Genomic DNA, 23,307 nt, shown 5'->3' with positions numbered 1-23,307 from the left:
CACTCCCTCTCTGGTCAGAGCCCCGTCCCTCTCGCTCTGGGAGCTGTAGCTACTATCCTGACTTCTGTGATAACAATTTCCTTGCTTTCTTTATGGCTTTACTCAGGAGTCGGCAAACTTTTTCTGAAAAGGGCCAAATAGTACATATTTTAGGCTTTGCAGGCCCTATGGTCTTTGTCACAAATATTCAGCTCTGCAGTTGTTGCTCAAAAGTAGCCACAGACAATACCTAATGGGATAGGCGTGGCTGTCTTCCAATAAAGCTTTATTTATGGGCACTGAAATTTGAATTTCATGTAATTTTCATGTGTCACGAAATATTCTTCTTTTTTTTTTCTGACTGTTTAAACATGTAAACCCATTCTTAGCTCGTGGGCATCCATAAACAGATGGTGGCCACATTGGGCCCAGGGCCATTGTTTGCCAACCCCTGGTTTGCATCCTACATGTGCATCTCTAAACAAAAGTTTAATTTTGCCTGTTTTTTTTAACTTTATATAAATGTGGCATGCTTCTTTCACTCAACATTATGTCTATGACATTCATCCACATTTTTGCCTGCAGCAGTAGCTTGTTTATTATCATTCCTATGTAGCATTAACTCATTTGCTACAATTTATTTATTCATTCTGCTGTTGATGGACATTTGGGTTGTTTCCAATTTGGGACTATTACAGACCGTGCAAAGAACATTCTTGTACTTGTAAACTGGTGCACATGCAGAGTTCTTCCAGACTATATACCCATTAGTGGAATTGCTAAATTGTAAGGAATGTACAGTGAGCCTGCCATTGCCTGCGGGTTCTGCCTCCACAGATTCAACCAACTGGGGATCAAAAGGCCCTCAATTGTTGCATCTGTATTGACCATATACAGACTTTTTTTCTTGTCATTATTCCCTAAACACTACAGTATAATGACTATTTACGTAGCATTTACATTGTATTAGGTATTATAAGTAATGTAGAGACAATTTAAATTATACAGAAGGGTGTGCAAAGATTATATGCAAATATTACATCATTTTATGTAAGGGACTTGAGCATCCGTGCATTTTGGTATTTATGGGGGTCCTGGAACCACTCCTCTGTGGATACCAAGGGGTGACTGTGTATATTCACCTCCTAGATAACACCAAACTCATTTTCCAAAGTAGTTGTGCTAATTTACACTCCTATCAGCTGTGGATAAGCATTCCCTTTCCTCTGTGTTCTTGCCAATACTTGATATTATCAGACTTTTAAATTTTTGCTAATCTGGTGGGTGTTTAATGGTATCTCACTATGGTTTTAATTTGCATTTCTCTGATTACTTAATGAGGTTGGGCATCTTTCATATATTTAATAGGCATTCTTTTGCTCATTTTTTTTAGTGGATTGTCTGTCTTCTAATTATTTTGTAGGGATTCTTTGTATATTCTGGGTTACCCTTTGTCAGTTATGTGTGTTGCAAATATCTTTTCCCATTCTTTACCTTGTATTTTCATTTCTTTATGTTATCTTTTGGTGACAGAAGTTCATATTTGACTATTTTATCACTTTTCAACCCACCCTTATCAAAGTCCTGGCCTGGACCACTAGCGTTTCCCTCAGCTTACCTAAGACCCTTCTTCTAAGTTCTCTTTAATTTCTGAAGATATACTTTATTCTTAGTAGTTTTATTGTTAGAATATGCTAAACAGCTGTAGCAAATATACCCCAAAATGTAATTCTCAAAAACAGTAAAAATGTATTTTTACTCCTTTTTTTTTTTCTGAATAATTTTACTCTAAAGTTCTAGGTAAGGTGTTTCAGGTCAATAGGAGTTCTAATCCTCAGAGACTCAGGCTGATGATGACTTTACTATCTTCATCCTGAAACTTCAAAGGTTTCTTTCTATTCCAACCCTCAGTAAGGGGGAACACACCTGGAAGAATACACGTGGGAGGTTTACAGGTCAGATCTGAAAGTGGTTTATATGCTTGCCCTCATATTCCAGAGTGCTGGCAGTCTAGGAGGTGGGAGCAGGGGTTAGATCCTGTGTATCTCCTGAGGGCAAAGCTGACAATATTTGCCAATGGAGAATGAGAGAATGAGAAAAGGCATCGAGAATTTTGCTTGATTGAGCGACCGGAAGGATGGAGTTGCCATTTTATGAGATGGAGACTACAGAAGGAGTAGATTTGAGGGTTGAGAGATGAGGAGGATCAGCAATTTGGTTTTGGCCATAATAGATTTGAGATCCTATTAGACATCAACTGGGAAATGTGGAGCAGACAGTTGAATATTGAATTCTGAGTTTCAGGGGAACATTTCAGGCTGGAGATTCAATTTTGGGAGTTGAGAGCGTAAAGATGGTGTTTAAAACCGTGAGCCTGGTTGAGAGCACCTAGGAAGGGAGTATAGACAGAGAAGAGAGGTGGTCTGAGGATGGAGCCCTGGGCTGCTTGAGGTATACATTTCAGAGAAGTAGAGGAGCCAGCAACGGACACTAAGAAGGAGCAGTCAATGAGTGGGGAGACAAATCAGGAGAAGCTAGGTGAAGAAGGTCTTTCAAACACCAGCGAGGACCATCTGGGTCAAATGTAGTTCTTAGGTCAAGGAAGATGAAGACTGAGAAGGGACTATTGCTTTTGGCCCAAGAATTGTCAGTGACTGACGAATAGCTTCTGTGGAGTGACAGATTATATCGAGTCAGCAAATTTTTTGCACTCCTGTTCTCCTGAAGGTCACCATACCGCCTCCATTAATAACAGATATGTATAAATGTGTGTGTGTGGGCGTGTGCGTGTGTGTATGTTTAGTATCAGAATTCCCCCACCTCAGCCACCAGTGAGTCTGCTATGTCTTCCAGAGTCTGCTACTCCCCTTAAGGTCATTTTTTCCATTACAGCCTGGGAAGAATCAACTTTGCATCTCTTTGATGTCCAAGGCTGGTGTTAAAACCCAATGAAAGACAAAAGGAGAAGTATTTGGGAAGTCCAAGTTCTATAGTAATGCCCCGTATTAATAGTTACTAATACAACTAATACTCATGGTGTGTTGGGAGCCTACTGTGTGTCAGTGCCGTGTCAAGCATTTTATATGCATTAACTCTGATCTCACAGTAACCCCATGAGTTGGATATTATTATCCCAAGTTTGTAGACAAACAGTTATTAACACACCAAGAAGCACATGGTAGAAGTGGCTGAGCCATTACGAGTTGTGTTTCTATCATATAATGTGATTTTCTTCTGAAATTTCATAGTCCTGCTGTTATTTTTGCTTCTGCAGAAAGGGCCAAATAAAACACCTGTAGCTTCCATCTGCCTGACCAGCTTGGTGACCATGGCCTTTGTCCTCGTGGGTCAGGTGAATGTGCTGGCCCCCATCGTCACCATCAACTTCATGCTGACATACATTGCGGTGGACTACTCTTACTTCTCCCTGTCCGTGGGTCCCTGCAGCCTCCCGCAGGTGCCTGAGTCAGGGCACAAGGAGGGCACGGAAGCTCTCCACTGCTCTGAGCATCTGCTCTTGGAGAAGGCTTCCAACTATGGCTCTGAGGGCACTTCCCAGAGCCTCTCTGAAGGCACTCTGCTAGAATTCACCAAAGACATGGATCAGCTCCTCCAGCTAACCAGGAAGCTTGAGAGTAGCCAGCCCAGGCGAAGAGAGAGTGACGGGATCCTGGAGAGTCAGAAGAGGAAACGCAAGAAGGCCACCAAGCAAACCCTACAAGATAGCTTCCTCTTGGACCTCAAGTCCCCTGCCTCCTTCCCTACTGAGGGTTCTGGTGGATTGCCCTCTGCCTCCTTGGAGAGGCAGGAGTCCTACTGGAACAAACAGAGTGCCAGAGGTGAAGGGGATCGGCCTGAGGGAGCCTGTGGAGAACAACTTGTCCCTGAGCTAAGTAACCAGCTTAGGCCAAGTGGAGAAGGTGAGTGCTTCTGATCACACTGGGGCCTCCTAATTTGGGGTGACTACAGATTGCCTCACCTAACCAGTTATTGTAATCCTCTTTCAACTTCTTAACCAGTTCACTTTATAGCTGTGTTTAAAATCCTTGTTAATTTTGTTTGATATTTGTTTTAGAAAGTTATATTCAGATATCAGCTGAATATATCATTCTACTCTGTTATACATAGTTGATTTTAACAGAAATTTCTTTCTACACCTGTATGTTAGAGCTGAGAGCCACGGCTAATAATTGAATATTAATTTCATTTTACTCAAAAATCAGCTGAGGTATAATACCAACATGAATGAAACCAATTTCTCCTTTCAAGAGAAGTAGAAATGTGTTGTGACAAACTGCCTGGCAAGGACTCAGTATGTTTTCTCTGGTCCCAAACCAAGAAGAGGCAATGGCGAGAAGGTGGCTAAAGGAAGACAGCTTTTCTTTGCTTTCTCAAATCTGCAAACATAGAGACACAGAGAGAGACTCTCAAAGAGAGGCTTACAGGGCATGAGAAATTCTGAAAGAGAGAACTCATAATTTTTGAGTCTTCCACATACTAGGTGCTTTACGTATGTTATTTCATGTGATATAATAGACATTAGCATTTTCCGTTTTACGAATGAAGACCCTGAGGCCCAGTGAGGTCACAGAGAAGTCTCAGGGCCGATACTTTGCACAGCTGGACATCACAACCCGGTCTGCCTGTATTTGAAGCCCAGTACTTTCCCCTACAGATCCCCTTGAGATCTATACAGACAAGTGTGGGCAAAGAGGAGGAGACAGAGGGATATAGAAGGAGATGTCTAAAAACAAATGCTTTATGTTCTCCCATACACCTGCTCTTACTTCTTTATTTCCAAGTTGGTGGGAAGTTTTTAATGGTAGGAGCATTATTAAAATTTTTAAAATTATTTTATTTCTATCAAAGTAATAAGTGTACATTTTAATAAGCCAAATGGATTTAAAAGTCATATAATGAGAAATAGTAATTCCCATTCTTCTATACTATCTCTTTTACCCTTCTCCACCCCCTAGTCCCACTCCCAGAAAATCCCACTTTCAACCAAAAAGTTTCTTTTTCTGTTAACCTTCATGTTACTAAATAATATATTTGTATTGCTACTTGTTTATTTTTTATTTTTTGCTAAGGAAGATTCGCCCTGAGCTAACATCCATTGCCAATCTTCCTCTTTTTATATGTGAGCTGCCATGACATCATGGCCACTGACAGATGAGTGGTGTAGGTCTGCACCTGGGAACCGAAGCTCGGCCGCTAAAGCAGAGCATGCAGAACTTAACCACTAGGCCAATGGTGCTGGCCCTGTATTGCTACTTCTTGATATGTCAGTTTCAGATACCGTCTTTTGACTTCCTATTATGGTAAATGAAGATTTAACTCATTTATACCACTCTGACTTCTCATCCAATGTCCCCAGTATAGTTATATTGCAATTTTTTATTAACTTAATAGCTAGTATTCATATCATTGTGATTAAGTAAATATTGCTTAACTCTGAGCCATATATTATGATATGATTACATTTGTTTTTTGTCCAACTTTTTCTGTTTCCTAGAGTTAATAATTGCCTTGGTTTTTTATTTCCTTGGTTTTCTGTCATTTTTCTCTAAATGCTCTGGCAGACATGTCGAACACCTCTCAATGTTATTTTCCAAATACTTGAATTCTTCAGAAATCTATCATGTCCATTTCTGTTTTTCCCTCTGTCCTGTGGCTCTCATATGTTCCACTCTAGACTGTCTGTTCTCTAGGCCTGCTACAAAGCTGTCATTTTGGACTTCCTCTCTTTATCACACTTCTGTGTCGAATTCAGGGAACAAGAGATTTCTTGGATACAATATTATAGTAGACTTTTGTCTTTTTTTTTTTTTTTTTTTGTTTACACAGCATTGAATGACCTCCCTATGTTTGAAGAATTTCCAATGTTATGAGTCTTGGTGGGAAGCAAAGCAAGCCTTTCACACTCAAAGCTGAAAATGTCAGGTACTCAGTTTTCCAGCCTCTTCTGCAGCCAGAGTTCTGGCATGAGACCAAGACTCAGCTAATCAGATGAGCCCTCCTTATACTTGGAACAGGGAACTGGAAACCTGAAGAAATGGGAACTTTGAGGAATTTTCTGGAAGCATGATGGTAGCTGCAGGACAACTACATTCCTGGCTCAAGAGTCCAGGGCTTTCAGGGTCAGTGGGCAGGCTGCAGTGTCTAGACCTTGGTGCCTGCAGCAGTGGTATACCCACTAGACTGCTCTGACATGTAATTTTGAGTGTTGTCCCTGGCTGCATAACCTGAACTTGATTCGCTCGCCTTTCCAGCTATTCTCAGAGGGGAGTCTGGGAAATGTCTTTTTAGTTGGTCACATTGCTGCTTCACATGAAATTGTGTGTGTGGGTCCAGCCCCGTGGTTTAGCGATTAAGTGCGTGCGCTCCACTGCTGGCAGCCCAGGTTCGGATCCTGGGCGCGCACCGACGCACCGCTTCTCTGGCCATGCTGAGGCCGCATCCCACATACAGCAACTAAAAGGATGTGTAACTATGACATACAACTATCTGCTGGGGCTTTGGGGAAAAAAAAGGAGGAGAATTGGCAATAGATGTTAGCTCAGAGCCAGTCTTCCTCAGCAAAAAGAGGAGGATTAGCATGGATGTTAGCTCAGGGTTGATCTTCCTCACACACACACACACACAATTTGTGTGTGTGTGTGTTTTTTCCCTAAGAAAGAAGGAGAGATTGGATAGCAACAATCACTCTATGCCACAATTATCCTGTTTTTAATTTCCGAGAGCTCTTGGTGTAACCTGATTTGTCCTTATCCCTTTTTTTTTTTTTTTTTAATTTGAACATCATCTCATTCTTGTTTTATGAGTACAATGCCTTATCTTATCTCTCTGGTAATATTACTTATTCTCCCTTTAAATTCTTTTTCTGCTCCTTTTACTGTCCTGTGGTCTTTGAATTCTTTTCCCTTTGGCTTGGTCTCACTCTCTTTTATATTGGAGTCTTTACTGAAATGTCTGTTGGTCTTTTGATTTCTTTTCATACTCAGCAATGAAGCACTACAAAACTGTTTAGAAGACCTGTGCACTGGGCAGGACTTGTTAAGGGGGGCACCTCACTGTAGAATGATTAGGGAGTAAGCTAGCTTTTTCATGAGAGGACCCCCAAATGTGACTATCTAGAGGTTTTCCTCTGGGGGTCTTCAGTTCTTCCAGAGAAGAATCCTTTATTTTCTTACCTGGGGGTCACCCAGACGGCTGTTTGCATTCAGGGAGCAGAGTGAGATAATGGAGTTGGGGGCATCGCCCTGTTTAGGATATAGACTCTCATTTAATTCTCCAGTTTCCAGCTCCATTCCCCTACTCTTTGCTGTGCCTGTGTCCCAAGTCCAGGCTCTCTCTGGTTTGATTTCTTCACAGGAAACCCCCCTTGGGGAGGGAGTCAGACAAAGGAGGAGATGTTACTTCCCTGCATGAGCAGAGGAAAGGATCTTGGTGTCCAGCTGTTTCATATACCATCTTGCAACCAACCCCCTGCACCTTACCACTGCCTAGGGGCATGGTACTTCCTGGTCCGGAACTTGCTGGGGTCTGCCAGGGTACATTGGTCTGCTTCTTGCCAGCACCCTCTCTGTAGGCCCTGGAGTTCATCCTCCTGTGCTCTGCTCAGTCTTTTACCACTCCTCTGTCACCTTTCCATCTTCTGAGACTTATTTTTATCCCTTCTCTCATTCTCCTTGTGTTTGTGGGTTTATGCCTATTTAATTCCATTTCTGTCTTCTCAGTGGGTTTTCAGGAGAGACGAGTGGTCAGTTTGCAATGTTTAGCCCATGAAGTGGTTGCTACCTGGTTGCCCAATCTTAGAAATGTCATAGCTAGTGACCACTCCCTCTCCTCCATCCTTACTGCCTTTACCTTGGTGCCAGGAACATGGGACATGCTTGATAGACACTAGCTATTTTTAGCTACTAACAATATTTATCACTTATTATTTTTAGCTCATCATCTAACACCCAGACTCTTAAGTCTCCAAACTAGTCTCCTGCCTCCAGATTCTTTCACCTCCTGTTTCTCCTTCTCATTGTCCACTGAATGATCTTTCTAAAATAAAACTCTCATCATGTATCTCTTGCTTAAAAACCTTCACTGGAATCTAATATCTTCCATCTAAAGTCCAAGATCCTTGGTGTGATTTGCAAGGTTCTTTATAGTCCTGCCCTGACTTACCTTCCTAGCCACTTTTCACACGACAGCCCGTGCACGGTACGTTCCAGCTACACCCAGACTAGTGCTCTATACATGTCATGTTCTTTATTCCCTCCTGCCTTTGCATACGCTGTTCTGCCTTCTCAAATTTCTTCACCTCCCCCTTCTCCATCTGGAAAACTCTGATTTATAGTTTATAATCCATCTGACTTTTCAGACCCATTTTCATCCCCCTCTTAGAAGGATTCCCTGATTTCCCCTCCTCTACAAGCGTAACATTTGATTCGCACTAGTAGTATAAACCATTATCACTTTGTTTTATATATTTCAATCACATTTGTTTGCACATTTGTCTTTAGGCCTGCTCGTCTGTCTGTCTTAAGAAGAAATTTTAGCTTCATTCCTTTGCCCCTAGACTATGAGCTTCCTTTAGTCACAAACCATTTCTTTCCACCTTGTATTCATCACAGTATTGCCACACAGTATGTGGCACACAGCAAACAAAGGCTAGTTAAATTGATGAACAATGGAAAGGCTGGTTAAATTGATGAACAATTGAACAAATATTGGCTAAAAAAATTGAAACATTGATCAGTGAAGTAGAATAGAAAGAGTTAAACTATTATAAGAACCTAATCTTTGACAAACCAGATGCCATAAAATAATAAGAATCAAAGCACTATTGAATAAATATTGTTGAGAGCAAATGGATCAAAAAAATTAAGCTGGGGCTGTATTTTATACCTTATATAGCCACAGATTCCTCATTTATGACAGCTGTGCAAGAGAGATATTTCTGACTATTGAAGACATCATCAAAGACAAAAAGGATCTGATTAAATAGAAATAAAAAACATTTGCACAACACAGTGTCACAGAAGGAAACAATTATTCTGACAAACACAACTGATAAAAGCATACCTTCCAAAGCATATTATTTTTAAAAACAGGAAGGTCAAAATCCAGATTCTACTAAAGAGAGGTCAGAAGAGACGAATATGCAATTTAGATTTGAAAAATCAATGCCCAGACTCATTCACTGTCCATTCAACAAACTAACTTTTATTGTTAAGTGTTAAATATTGTTAGTAGCTAAAAATAGCTAGTGTTTATCGAGCATATCCCATGTTCCTGGTGCTGAGATAAGCACTTAACATGGATTATCTCATATAAGCTCAGAGTTAGGCGTTGTTATTATCTTTGTACAGAGGCTTACAGAAGGTAAACACTTGCTCACGATATGAGACAACCAGAAATGTGAACCCAGGTCCACCTCACTTTAGAACCTGTGCTCTTAACCACTACGCAAACTAGGCCATGGTATTGATTAATTAAAAAATTAAATTTAAAAAATAAAAATAGTAAAATTAAACCATCTTTAAGATATCATTGCTTATCTATTAAGCTGTCAAAAGTTTAAATAAAAAATAGTAGATCTGTGGTAATCAGGTATAGGTACACATTGCTGGAAGCAATGTCAATGGATTCATTCCTTCCGGATCTGTTGATAAAAGTTTTTCATCAAATTTGAGAGGTTTTTGGCCATTATTTCTTCAGATATATTTTCTGCCCCTTTCTTTCTCCCCCATCCCTATGGGACCCCATTACACATTAATTGGTACACTTGACATTGTGCCCCAAGTCTCTGAGACTCAGTTCCTTTATATTCCATCTTTTCCACTCTGTTCTTCAGTTTGGATAATTTCTATTGATCTGTGTTCAAGTTCACTGATTTTCTCTTCTGCCATCTTAAATCTGCTGTTGAGCCCATCTAGTAAATTTTTTATTTCTGTTACTGTACTTTTTAATTGTATAATTTTCATTTGGATCTTTTTTATGGTTTATATGTCTCTATTGATATTCCCTATCTTGAAAGTCATTGTCATCATATTTTCCATAAGTCACTGACATTGTATTTTTATTTAATTCTTTGTACATATTTATTATACTAGCTGCTTTGAAGTTTTTGTTTGCTATACCCAACATGTGGGCCCACTCAGAGTCAGTTTCCTTTGATTGCTTTTTTTCCTGAACATGGGTCACAGTTTCCTGTTTCTTTGCATGTCTTATAATTTTCAGTTGAAAACCGGACAATTAAGATAATATGTTGTGGCAACTCCTGATTCTGACGTATGTTTCTGAGTTTTGTTTGTTTGTTTTAGTAAATTGCCTGGATTTGAACTGTGGAATCTGTCCTTCCCTGGGATGTGTGGCTTCTGATGCCTTTACTCAGTTTTTTATTCTTATTTTTAATTTTTAGCCTGGCTTGCCAGAGGGATTGCCCCTGTGTCTGCATGGCCCATAAGGCTTCCACCTTCTGCCAGTGGATCTGTGTGTGGGGGTTGGGAAGCACATTCAAAATTGCAGCCAGTTCTCCAGTCTCTCCTGGCTTTTACTTTTTTGCAGTTTCTCTTGGGTCTCCCCAGGCTTGGACATAGTTTTCCAGTCAGCCAGGGAAATGTGGGGAGCCTTGGTCCTTCTGTAGCTCTCTCATTTCTAGAATCTTCCCATTAAATTTCTGGCTGGTTCACTGCTCACCCTAGTTTGGTCTGCAACCTCAGGCTAGCAAAGCTGAGGATTTTCCCTGTTCAATTTTCTACTCTGATCACCACATTTAGCTTTTAAAGACACAGGTTTTTGCCCCCTGCTCCAAATCAAGTTTGCCTTCTCTAGCAGAAAAACTGCTGGTTTCTGACCAGCTCCATGCTGGTGAGAACTGGGGTGGGGATGGGAGCAGCCCAGGCAAGAAGGCCACAGACTCTCACTGTTCTTACCCTCAGCTCCAGCAGTTTTTGAAAAATAAACACTTCTCAACTTGTTGTCTCCATCTGATAAGTTTCTAGAGCCCTGAGTGATTGTTTTTGAGTATTTTGTCAAGTTGTTTACTTATTTCTTGTAGAGAGGATTCACCAACCTCTTCACATTGCCATAGCTGAAAGTCCCTCTGGTTCATTCTTTCTGGAGAATGATCTTTCAGGAGGTAGCAAGAAATATGAAACTGTTTAATTGCCCTGACTTAGTAAATCTTTTTGGAGGAACTGTATATCAAGGAAACAACCCTAAACCAAACAACAAACCATAAAATATGTACAAGATTGTCATAGCTGCATTGTTTGTGCTAATGCCAAATTAGAAATAACTTAAATGTGCACCGTTTGGAAAGTGGTTAAGCAAATTATAGTATTAACGTGATAAAATACCACGTGGACTTGAAACATGATCCTATGTGGACTGAATCAATGCACGTTCTTGGTTTGTGCATTCTAATTAGAACTATGTTTGTTTATTCTGATAAAGATATGGTATGCATTTTCAGAGATGATTTAATACTTTTTAAGTAATTTCTATATTTTCTAATTTCTAGATTTTAAAAGACAATTTAAGATTATGCATTATGTTTATTATATTTGATATTTTTAACATGTCAGATGTGTGGCTTTATTTACCTGTCTGTTTGTTTTGTGATTAAAGCTTGATAAAGTTGCTTTCCTGGTTATCACTCTAGTACTTCTCACATGAGAAACTGTCCCCTTTCACCGCCAGTCTGTAAAACTTGCTTCTTCCATCAAAATCCTAGAAAAGAGAAAAAAAAGTCTTCAGTCACTTTGGAAGGGTTTTGGAACCAGAATTCCAAATTTAGAATTCTATTTAGAATTCTGAATAATTGTCTGCCTGTATTGTCATACCTCTTCAAGTCATCGAGCATCCTTGCATGAATTCTCTCTTACATCTGGCGTATAAAACTGCATTGTGCTTGCCTGGAGGACACTCCCCTTCCTACTGCGTCCCCCTGAGTTCCTCAGAAAACATGCACATACACATACGCACACCCCATTCCCTTAGGTACAGTGTAACTGAGGCTGTGCAAGGTCAAGATTGAGTGTGAAAGGGTGAACTTAACATTTGACAAATCTCAGAGAGGTAAAAATCTAAGTCCTTAACCAATAGTATTCCTTAATTACCAAGGGGGCAACTGTATTTCACTAAATCTGTGACTGAAAAAATGAATCATGCATTGGGCTTGTTAAAATTATACAATTTAATTAATGACAATCATAACAGTATTCCTTCTTTTAAAAAAAAGTAATACAGCCATCAATTCAAATCAATCATAAACCTTGGCAAGGTTTATTTTAATCCACAATTACTAAGGAGACATTTATTGAATACTTCCTATACGTAAACTTCTAAATGCCTAGATTTGGCGTTTAGAGATATTAAAGACGGTCTTTGCCCTCAAGGTATGGAGGAATAAAAGATAAGTATAATAGTTGGAGACACATGATGAAGGCAGACAGATGTTGAGAAGGTGAAGACTTCTTGGGGGCTAGGAGGGTCCGTTAATTCACTTAATCACATGTATGGAACATTTGTAACATTCCAAGCACTGTTCAAGGTGCTGGGGCAACATGCTGAACAGACATAGATGGTCTCTGCTATCACTGAGCTTACGTTCTAGTAGGGGAGACACATAATAAACAAGCAAACAAATGTATACTGTAATGTCAGTACATGATAAGCACAGTGAAGAATAATAAGGTAGGGGAATGGGATAGAGAGAGAGACTAGTGTGGGGAGAGAGGCTACTGTTTCAGATAGGTTTGTTACAAAAGATCTCTCTGAGAAGAGGATATTTTAATGGAGAACTGAGTTGTATAAAGTAGTGAGCCATCCAGACATGTTGGGAGAGAGTTCAAGGCAAAGGAAATCGCATGTATAAAGGTGCAGGTGGGAATTGGATTGGCAGATTCCAAGAACAGCAGAAGTCTAGCAGTGACTGGAGAGGAGTGGGCTGGGGGAGAGAGGCAGGAGATGAGTACAGTGAGGAAAGTGGAGGTCAGTGTTGTGTAGGGCCATGCAGGCTATGGTGAGTGGGATAGAAGGCCACGGAAGGTTCTAGCTTGGGCTGTGCTTTGATCAGATTCATGCTTTAAGAAGATCACTAGATTTGTGAGGAATGGGTTGTATAGAGGTAAGAGAGGAAACTGAGGCCAGTTTGGAGGTATATTAATTAGGATAGCTCAACTGCTATAACAGATAATCAGAAATGTAGTGGCTCGAACACAATAGAAATTTATTTCTTATTTGTACTAACAGTCTAGGAAGGGTGTTCCAAATCAGTGGGAGGCTCTCCTCCATACGTTGATTCAGGGACCCAGGCACCTTCCATTTTTATGACTTCCCCATCCCCTAGGACCTTGTCATGTGCAAAGTCAAGACTGAGTTGCCATGCTCAGGGTTCAGGCACAGAGAAGAGGCACACCTACTCTCTCAAAGACCTTGGTGCCGAAGTGGCACTCACCACTTCTGTTCACATTCCGTTGGTGAGAACTCAGTCACATGGCCACACCTAACTGCAAGAGATCCTGGGAAATGTACTCTAGCTGTGGTCTCTATTGCAGGAGTGTACCGCAGTAAATCAGATGAAAGATGAAAGTGACTTGGACTAGGATGGGAGCAGTGGAGGTGGTAAGGAGTGGTCATATTCAGAATATATTTTGATGGTAGAATCAAGAGGATTTACCAATGGAATAAATGTAGGTATGAGAAAGAGAGGAGTCAAAGATGAATTTTAGATATTTGAGTGAATGGTGGGGTGGTGTCATTTACTCAAATGAAAATATTGGGGAGAATAGATTTTGGCTTTAGCCATGTTAAGGTTTGAGGTACGTATTAGCCATCTAAAGGGAGATGTTGAGAAGACAACTAGATATTCAAAACTTCAGTTCAAGAGAGAGGTCGAGGATGATATATACTTGGAATCATTAGTGTATGGATAGTATTTAAAGCCATGGGACTATATGAGATCTCCTAGGAGTGAGTATATATGGAAAAAAAGAGTGCTGAGGACTGAGTGCTGGGATACTCCAATATTTTGGGGTTGGAAGGAGGAGGCAAGCCAGCAGAAGGGACTGAAAAGAAGTGGGCAGTAAGATAGGAGGAAAATCGGGAGAGTGAAGCATCCTAGGAACCAAGAGAAGAAAGTGCTTCAATAAGAAGGAAGTGATCACTTGTATCGGATGCTGTCTGCAAGGTCAAATAGGATGAGAACTGGGAGTTGACCACTGAATTTGAAAGACTCAAGTTATTGGCAACCTTAGAAAGAGTAGTTTTAGTGAAATGGTATATACAATCTTATAAGCGGGTTGAGGAAATAATGGAAGGTAGAGACTGTATAGGCAATGCTCTTCAGGAATTTTGCTATAAGGGAGACAAACAAACAGGGCAGAAAACTGGGGGGTGAAAAGAAGTTATTTATTTAGGTGGAAGAAATTACAATGTACTTGTATTTGATAGGGATGATTCAGTAGAGGATGGAAAAATTGATGATGCAAAAGCAAGGTCCTTGAGCAGGGCACAAGTGGAGGGAAGGGCCTTAGATAGGAGCTGGGATGGTTCATCCACTGTAAAGGAGGGAAGGCAAAAGAGAGGGTACAGATGCAAGTTGTAGATCTGGTGTAGTTGTAGGTTGGTAGATTTGGTGATGAGAGGATATGAAAGCTCTCTTTTGAGAGGAGAGGTTGTAGATTTGTTACATCAGAGAGGAGGAGAATGAGTCGACTAGGTGTAAAACCACTGAGGAATGCTGAAGTGCGGAAGCAGATGATATATGCAGGGAACACTGATAGTCTTGGACCATGTAACGCATCTAAGCTAGGTAAGAGAAAGTGAAAACAAGAAGTAGGTGATAGAAAGCAAAAACATACTAGGTCCCTCTGTAGTCTAGAATAGTTGGAGGAGGGGAGAGCAGAGCACATGAGAAAAAAAAAAATGAGGTGATGGGCTGAGAGTAGATTAGTTGAAATCATGATTTAGGAGGTGTAAGATTACTGGTAAAGACAAGCCTCAAGTGTGGCCAAGGGAGTTAACGGTTAAGGTGAATGGAAGTTATCTTTTAGGCTGAGTTACAAAATTAGAGAAGAGGAGCACATGGGTATTTGCTCATAAAAATAGAAGAGAGTTCAGTAACAAATTTATAACCAAGGATTTGGCTCATTTATATTTTAGATTTCTTCCTGAAGTCCAAGTTCCAGGAACAAGATGTCCAGAGGAGACCAACTTCTTTCTACACCCGCCTATGCAACCCCTGGGTCTCCCTGTTGGGGGTGAGTAACTTGTCCTTGAGGCATAATTCGGGTGTAGATGTGTGAAATTGGGGTGCGAGTGAGGGAGGAAAGAGGAGAGTCTTAATTAGGAGCAATGTGCTTTAATTGCCTGTTATATTAGAATTTAGATGAGACGACATATGGCAAGATTACATTTAATGAACCACTTATTTTAATCAATGGTTTACTTTTAAATTAAGTAATCATCTCTGATAACCTCTGGGTCATTAAATTTCTAGGTACACCAAATTAGCATAATTTCACTCTAATTTTTTTCTTGTAGGGAGAAGTAGGACAAGGAACTGGTATAGAATATCTGTTTATTGATAGTTTTGGCTAGAGGGTACTTTCAGGAGGTGTCTTGCCAATACTTGCTTAAGTGAGGTTTTTTGAGTTATGAGTGAACTTCAGTTATTCAGACGTTTATAGTGATCAGAGGTTGATGAGAGGAACTATTGTTTCTTAAGGCCCTAGCCTCATGGCTTGCTTAACGTGTGCCATACCATTAGGTGACTTGCCCTTCCTACTCTGTTTCCGCAGGCTGTCGGGTCCCTTCTCATCATGTTTGTGATCCAGTGGGTCTATACCCTGGTTAACATGGGTGTTGCTGCCATCGTGTATTTCTACATTGGTCGGACCAGTCCAGGGCTTCACCTTGGTGAGCAGCAGAGCCATTTTGCCACCACCTCCCTTCTTCTCTTTTCGCATTCATTGAAAAAATGTGTTGTGAACACCTGTTAAATGCCAACACTGACTCAGATGTGAATTCCATTTTCAAGTAGCTTACAGTCTAGGAGGAAAAATATGATGCACATAAATTATAACACATAAAACATAATAACAACTTATTATGAGGTTTATAAGACACATGGAAGTAAAATGGATGCTAGCAATAGCACAGGGGCCAGGAGAGAAGAAATGGAAATATACTGTTGGAAGTTTCTGATACTGTAGGTGAAGTACTATCATATCGCTTAAAGGTAGACTGTGATAAGTTAAAAATTATTATGCTGAGTGAAAGAAACCAAACAAGAAGAGTACATATTGTATTATTTCATACATATATATAATAATTGAAAATGTGAACTAATCTATAATGACAGCAGATCAGTGGTTGCCTTTGGACGGGGAGTGGAGATGTGGATGCGTGGGAGCAAGATCTCATGAAGTGGCTTGAGGGACCTTTTGGAGGTGATGGATATGTTCATTATCGTGCTTGTTGTGATGGTTTCACAGTGTATACGTGTGTCAACACTTACCAAATTGCACACTTTACATGCATGCAGTTTGTTTTAAAAATATGCTCAGGATTTGTTTTAATCAGGTATGGTAAGACATACAGACACAAAATGACTGTCACGACGGAATAAGTTGATACTCACAGATCCCTAGAAACAGGAGGCACAGCACGCCATGCAGGGCCACATGGGGAAGGACCAGAGTTGGTCAGGAGGCAGAGAGGAAGAGGGAGGAACATGGCCCAGAGCCTTTATTGGGGTTTTAATGGGAAGGAGTGGGCGAGAGAGGGCAGGTACCCTGAGTAAGCTTAGAATTGGATAGTTTGAATCATTTGGCAGGCTCTGCACTATAGGGGTGGTCTCTAGTTGTCCAGTACCAAGCCCTGGGGTGATTTAGGCAGGGGAGTATTGGCTTGGTGTATGAGAGTTTGATAAAGGAAGTGGCTGGGAGTGTGGGCTCTGGATTGGCTGGTTTGTATATCAAGGGTTTGCTCACAGGGAGTTATTTGCTATCTCTAGGAATTAACACCTCCAAAATCAAGGTCCCAAATGCTAGAGCATCAAGAATACAGAAAGTAAGAAAACATAGTCAATACTCTGTTATTGTACGTCAATTATTCCCCACTAAGAAAGCTCTTTAAAAAGTACATTTGAGAGCCCTTTACAACAAAATTCTATGATGCCCCAATTTAAAATAAAGCAATTGCTTTCAAGTCCTAACTAAATCAGATAGACCCTAACAATCCAGGCAAACTGAAAAAAACAATTCTTCAGAATTAGAAGAGTCCAATGTATATTTTTGAAAGAAATGCACTTCACTTTGTCACATGTACATTAAAAATAGTGCTTTAGAAAAAGTCATGCTAAGAAGAGGTCTTCATATCAACTAATTTAATGGATAGAATATATTTTAATTAACATAGTGATTACTTCAGTAATTGCTTCTGAATTTCTTAGAAGTTAGTTTGATCTTAAGAAATTTTAGTATTTCCCAGAAATCTATTCACAGGAAAGTATGAAATTAAATTTCAAGTCAAACTTCATCTAAAATTTAGATAATTTAGAATCTTTGTTGTTGTTAGTGCCCTCCAGTCAATTCCAACTCCTAGCGACCCTGTGTCCAGCAGAGCAGAACCCTCCCCTGCCTTTTGCATCATCCTCTCACCTTCCGGCACTCTATCAGACAATGCTGCACTGCTCTTCATAGGGTTTTCATGGCAATTTTTTGGAAGTGGGTGGCCAGGTCCTTCTTCCTAGTCTGTCTTGTCTGGAGGCTCTGCTGAAATCTGTCTACCATGAGTGACCCTGCTGGTATTTGAAATCCTGGTGGCATAGCTTTCAGCATTTCAGCAACATGCAGCTGCCACAGTGTGGCAACCAGCAGACGGTGGTGTGGTTCTCTGCCCGGGAAATGAACCTGGATCGCAGTGGTGAGAGCGCTGAATCTTAACCACTAGACCACCAGGGCTGGCTGATTTAGAATCTAAATGATCACGAATAAGTAGTGTCAGTTAATGTTTGTGTTTATTTTCTTCCTTCTGCCAATCTCAAAATATATTAGGAATCTTCTCTTTGCAATTGCAGATTTTAATGCAAATCTAAAATTTATCCTCCTTTCAACCGTAAGAATCCTAAATGAGACTGAGTAAATACATGTTATCAGCTGCATACAATTGATGTTAGCCAAGATTCTAACATAAACCTCTGAAAATAATGCTAACTTCCTGATCATATATTGAACATTATCTAATTAACCAATTTTCAACCAGCCATTTATATATATATACACACATATATCTGGTAGAGAGAGTATATATAATTTGGAAAAGCATTTTATAAAATTACATTTAATTAAGTTTCCTAAATTTATATATAATTTATTACATGAGATTTTTAAAAACCCACACCAAAGGAGATGGATTTAAAAAAAAGAAAAGTTGATAAACCCTATTCTGATTGTGTGTCAGATGTCAGGCTATTTGGCCAGGATCACCACAATCTCACTTCAGACTTCAGCTCTAACCTTTCTACATGTTGAGCTCTGTGATTCACTTACCACCTGTTGAAAACTTCCTAAGTGCCAAATCCTGTGCGTGTTGTTCTGTGAGTGTCAGAAGGATGGAAAAGACGCATTTCCTGTCCTCAAAGAGTGTCTGGTCGAGTAGGGGATTTTATAGCATGTATTTAACACATATTAGTATGAATCTAAGAAAAAAATGTTATTAAAATTTTTTTTTAATTCCTAAAACTGAAGTTAGCAAGTCCTCTGCTTTTTTCTCTATAGCACTGTATTCAGTTTCTGGGATTTTGGAGTTTAGAAATAAATTTTTGGAAACTACATATGAGTATGAAGTCCTTAGCAGGTCGTTGTCGGGGGTATTACAATGAATGTTGTTTGGTTAAACTGAAAAAGGAAAAAAAAAAAACCCATTTGTGCTAATTCTGTGTGTATGTCAGGGGGTGTATATCCACCCTATTAAAACCAGGATTCTAAATGCATACCTAGAGCCCTCGTCAATATTTATGTATATGTCTTCCCTGCAGGATCAGCCTCCAACTTCAGCTTTTTCAGATGGATGAAGTCTCTCCTGATCCCTTCCTGCAGGTCGGTGCTGATCTGGGGCCAAGACCAGGGCAGTTGAGTGTCCCGGGGCCCTGGGAGGTGCTAAGGGGTGTCCCATTCCTACCTGGGCTTGGTGAATTGTATAGGAACCTGACAGTTGAGAACCTCGAGGAGACTCAGACACTGCTCCTCACTGCCCTCCACTACCCAGCCCCCCAGCCTCAGCTCTTCAGAGGCTTCCCCTGGCCCATGTCCTCTTCCCTTCTTATCCTCAGGAATCATCAGCAGAAGCTTTGTTTAGAATCTGACTGCTGGGTGATAAGAGAGGTACTCTCAGTGAGTTCACAGTCTAAGACACACTAGCATCAATACATAATCATACACAAGATTAAGGCCCAAAGGACTCCGATTCTTCCATTTCAAGTCAGAGGTAGTTGACATGACTGTATTGGTGAAAGTGCAGAGGCCAAGTCCAAAAATAGAGGAGAGATCCTGGAGGATTTCTATGGGACCTCCGTGTTCAAATATGCCAGGAAAGGGAAAAACAAACTTTCCTGAGAAACAGGAGAAGGCCTCATAGGGAAGGTGAGATTTCGTGAGCGCCCTAATCTCTTTCTTCCTCCACCACCCTTCCAGTGCCAACGCTTCCTCACTTTTGAAGGCCTCAGGACTCGGGGAAGTTACTTCCCTCTCCTTTCAGTATCTGTGAGGAGCCAACCCTGCGGGCTGGGAAAATCCAGGCAGAACCCAACGAAGTGTTTATTTGGTTTCATTTTGTTGGTTTGTTTTTGAACCTCTAGATGTCTGGGTTGCACTTGCCAATCTTTCCACCTCCCATGCCCAGGCATTGCTCATGGATTATGGGACCCTTTCCGTTGATCCCAGATGTAAGTTCAGAATCCCTTTTTTTCCCATTTTTTTATTATGGTAAAGTACACATAACACAAAATTTACCATCTTAACCATTTTTAAGTGTACAGTTCAGTGGTATTAAGTACATTCATATTGTTGTTCAACTATCACCACCTTCCATCTCCAGAACTCTTCAACTTGCAAAACAGAAACTCTATACCCATTAAACAATAACTCCCCATTCCTCCCTCCCAAGAATCTTTTTTAAGACAACTCTTTATAAGCACTAGTCTGTACAAGTTGGCACAAGAAATGGAACCTTGGTGCTAGAGCCTGGGATGATGAAAAAAAGGAGCAGGGGCTATGGAAACGGACAGGGAGAGGACTGAGAGGAGGGTGGTATGTTGGGGGAGAACTCCTTGTCATCTGCTTGGAAGCTGGGCTAAACATCCTGTGTGGAGCTGTAGGAGGGTGGGGTCACCTCTCTGCCTCTCTTCCAGTCTGAGGCACCAGGTTGGGTGACTCAGGTCGCAACACACCTGCCCTGGTCTCTTTTCCCCTACCACCTAGTCCTGAGGAAAAGTCGAGTTTCAGTGGAATAGATTCTGTGTAGAAGCTGCCTACAGATTCTGGAGCTGCAAGTGCTATGTGGTTAAGAGTTTTCTGCCTTATCTGATTGACAGGAATATTTTTAGGCGTTTCTGGTTTTAAAGCCTACAGATGGCCATGGGAGGTCACTCCTCCTTATGACGCACTCTGAATTCCCGGAATTTCACCCCTGAGATCACGGTAGTGCTATGTAGAAAGAAGAATGTATTAGGAGAAGATTATTCTTAGAAAAGGGCAGTACTTTGGTTGGAATAGAATCCAGTCCCCACTATTCATAGCACTGTGGGCTTGTGAAGTGGGTGGTGGAGGCCTCAGCTAAGTCTCAACATCAGACTTGCGAGCCTCACCTTGCTGACTCACCATGGCTACTGAGTGATATTTTGTGGTAGTTATTCAGAGGGTTAAAGGACCAAGAAATGGTGATTCATTTTAAAGTAGAAATTGGTAGCTGTGTTTTCTATTTTGTAGTTTTGACTTTTTTTCACAACTGTAGCCCCAGATTCTCTTCAAAACCAAAGAATAATACTGTAGAGCGTGTTTGGGCGACAGAATTTGCCTGTTACTTCCTCTGTTACACCTGCAGTTCCCAGAATTATGTGAAATTAAGCCTGACCTTGAGAAGGCTTTCTTTCCTGAAGTCCTTGCAACTGTCCAGGTGATAATTCTTAGGCCATTCTAGACTAGAAAGTGAAGTGTATTATTTCCCTGAACTCAGAAGAATGGAATGGTTTCACCATAAAAAAAAGAAAAAAAAAAGCATTAATGAAAAAAATGCATTGGCAAAGACACTTATATGTTGACTGGTATGGCATTTTTGTCACTTCCTAACCTTACTTCTTGAAGATTCAACCTTTATAGAAGTTAATTCATTTCTCAGAAAACCTCAACCTATCTAATTTAGAAGTGTTGTCATCAAGTGGCTGCGAGGCCTTAGTCATGTGATCTGAACTTCTGTAACAGCACATTTTGCCAGTCAGTTGAAGCTTTCTGCTTAAGTTGCACAGATTTATAATGTTAGTTTCTACCTTTTTTTTACAGCTATCAAATATATTCCTGCTTTAAACAATTGAACATTACTACTCATAAGGTAGATGATTCTTTTAGAGTAAAATTTTTAAGAAAAAATCCATGCCTAAGGTATGACTTAAGGACCTAACCTAGACTGTAGGAACTGGAAGGGCCCTGGAAAGATGAGCAAATAGAGGCACAAGGAGGTGAGGAGGTTTGTCCGAGGCCATTAGGCTGATCAGTGGCAGAGCTGGGACTGGATCTATCTGCTGTAGATACCCTGACTGCCAGTCTGATCTTTCTTTACTCCTTCTGCCTCTAGCGCTTTCCTCATATATCCCTAACATTTTTCTTTACCAGTTTATTCCAACTCCAACTATATATAGACACTTCGGTGACAATGGAATCCATATTGGGACTTGCTCTTTGTCTTCAGGCCATTTACCCCGTAGCTGCTTGCTATGTAAACTTAGCTCTGGGAATCATTCCTCATTCAACTTTCTTTCCAATGAACCAAAAAGAAGGTTTTTCTTTCTACTCTTCTCAATTTTCCAGCCTCTCCATTCCATTATTTCATTCGACAAAAAAGCAAAGAAAAGCTATAGAGCCCCAACATGACAGCATTTGGAAGGTTATCTTCCAAACAATTTTATACGTTTCTACTAAAGAAAGGCAAATATCTCTCTCTTCTTATTTGGTACTTGTCTCTCATACCTTGGGTTCATAAAATGTTGTACAAATAGCTTTCAACAGTTATGTTATTTAAATACATGTTAAATAATAAGCACAAAATAATAAGCACAATGATGTTTTTGCAGATAGTTTCTCTATCCCAGAGGAGACTTATCTCCACTGTTTAGCACTTGGTCTTTCTTTCTGACCATCCTCTGTGTTTCTCTCGCCTAAGGAGTTTGCAACCCCCCCAAGAACAGATCATTTTGGCGCCGTCCCTGGCTAGGGTTGACATGGAGATGACTCAGCTCACCCAGGAGAACGCAGACTTCGCCACTCGGGATCGCTACCACCATTCCTCCCTTGTGAGTCGGGAACAGCTGATGCCTCAGTACTAGAGTACTGACTACTCAGTACTAGGCAGCCCTGGAACCCTCCTCTCTTGGAGCTGTCCAGTGTAGAGTGGACCCAAATCCCAGAACCTTTGTAGAGCTGGTTCTCCTCGGTAAGAAACTCAAAGACCTGTCCGCCCACCGCCGTTTTGGACAATGGAAATCTGCATTCTGGTCGTAGCACCACATCTAACTATGGTAACCACTGAAACATGCTCCTGGTCTGAAGAGCTCCAGTGGACACCAAGACTTGCGGGTATGGAGAACCAGACCAGATTGCTTGTTCTAAGGGCCACAATAAATGGTTATTTTAAGTTTTATTTTATTATTTATTTTTTGAATAAATAATACACTCACATGGTTCCAACCTCAAAGTATAATCATATATATAGTGAAAATTCTCCCTCCCACCCTTCTTCCCCATCTATTCAGTTCCCATCTCCTCCCCCAGAGGCAACCACTGTTCTCATATATACTTTCAGAATTTCTTTATGAAATACAAGTAAATAGGAATGTGGATTCTTATTACTCCCTTTTTATATACAAAAGGTAGCATATTAGACATGTGTTCTGCACCTTGCTTTTCCTCTTCACTTGGAGATATTTCCATATCAATACATACACAGTTTCCTCATTATTTTTCATTGTATGAATGTGCTATAATTTATTTCATCAGTTCCACGATGATGGCCTTTGGATGGTTTCCAATCTTTTGCTATTACAGTCAG

General features: G+C 40.6%; 1 protein-coding gene across 3 annotated transcripts in view; it reads left to right on the top strand.

Moving 5' to 3' along the window:
* Positions 1 to 22,918, top strand: part of SLC12A8 (solute carrier family 12 member 8) — a 125,475-nt gene extending 102,557 nt beyond the window's left edge. For all 3 annotated transcript variants that reach the window (XM_058555955.1, XM_058555956.1, XM_058555954.1), the window contains 5 exons: positions 3,254 to 3,899; positions 15,148 to 15,245; positions 15,786 to 15,903; positions 19,028 to 19,088; positions 22,423 to 22,918. In XM_058555955.1, the coding sequence (XP_058411938.1) occupies positions 3,254 to 3,899; positions 15,148 to 15,245; positions 15,786 to 15,903; positions 19,028 to 19,088; positions 22,423 to 22,585 (1,086 nt within the window). In that variant the 3' untranslated portion in view covers positions 22,586 to 22,918. The remainder of the gene's footprint in view (positions 1 to 3,253; positions 3,900 to 15,147; positions 15,246 to 15,785; positions 15,904 to 19,027; positions 19,089 to 22,422) is intronic.
* The last annotated feature ends 389 nt before the right edge of the window (positions 22,919 to 23,307 follow it).

Source organism: Diceros bicornis, chromosome 15 (genome assembly GCF_020826845.1).
Source record: "Diceros bicornis minor isolate mBicDic1 chromosome 15, mDicBic1.mat.cur, whole genome shotgun sequence".
NCBI lineage: Eukaryota > Metazoa > Chordata > Mammalia > Perissodactyla > Rhinocerotidae > Diceros > Diceros bicornis.
This window is presented reverse-complemented; position numbering and strand designations above follow the sequence as displayed.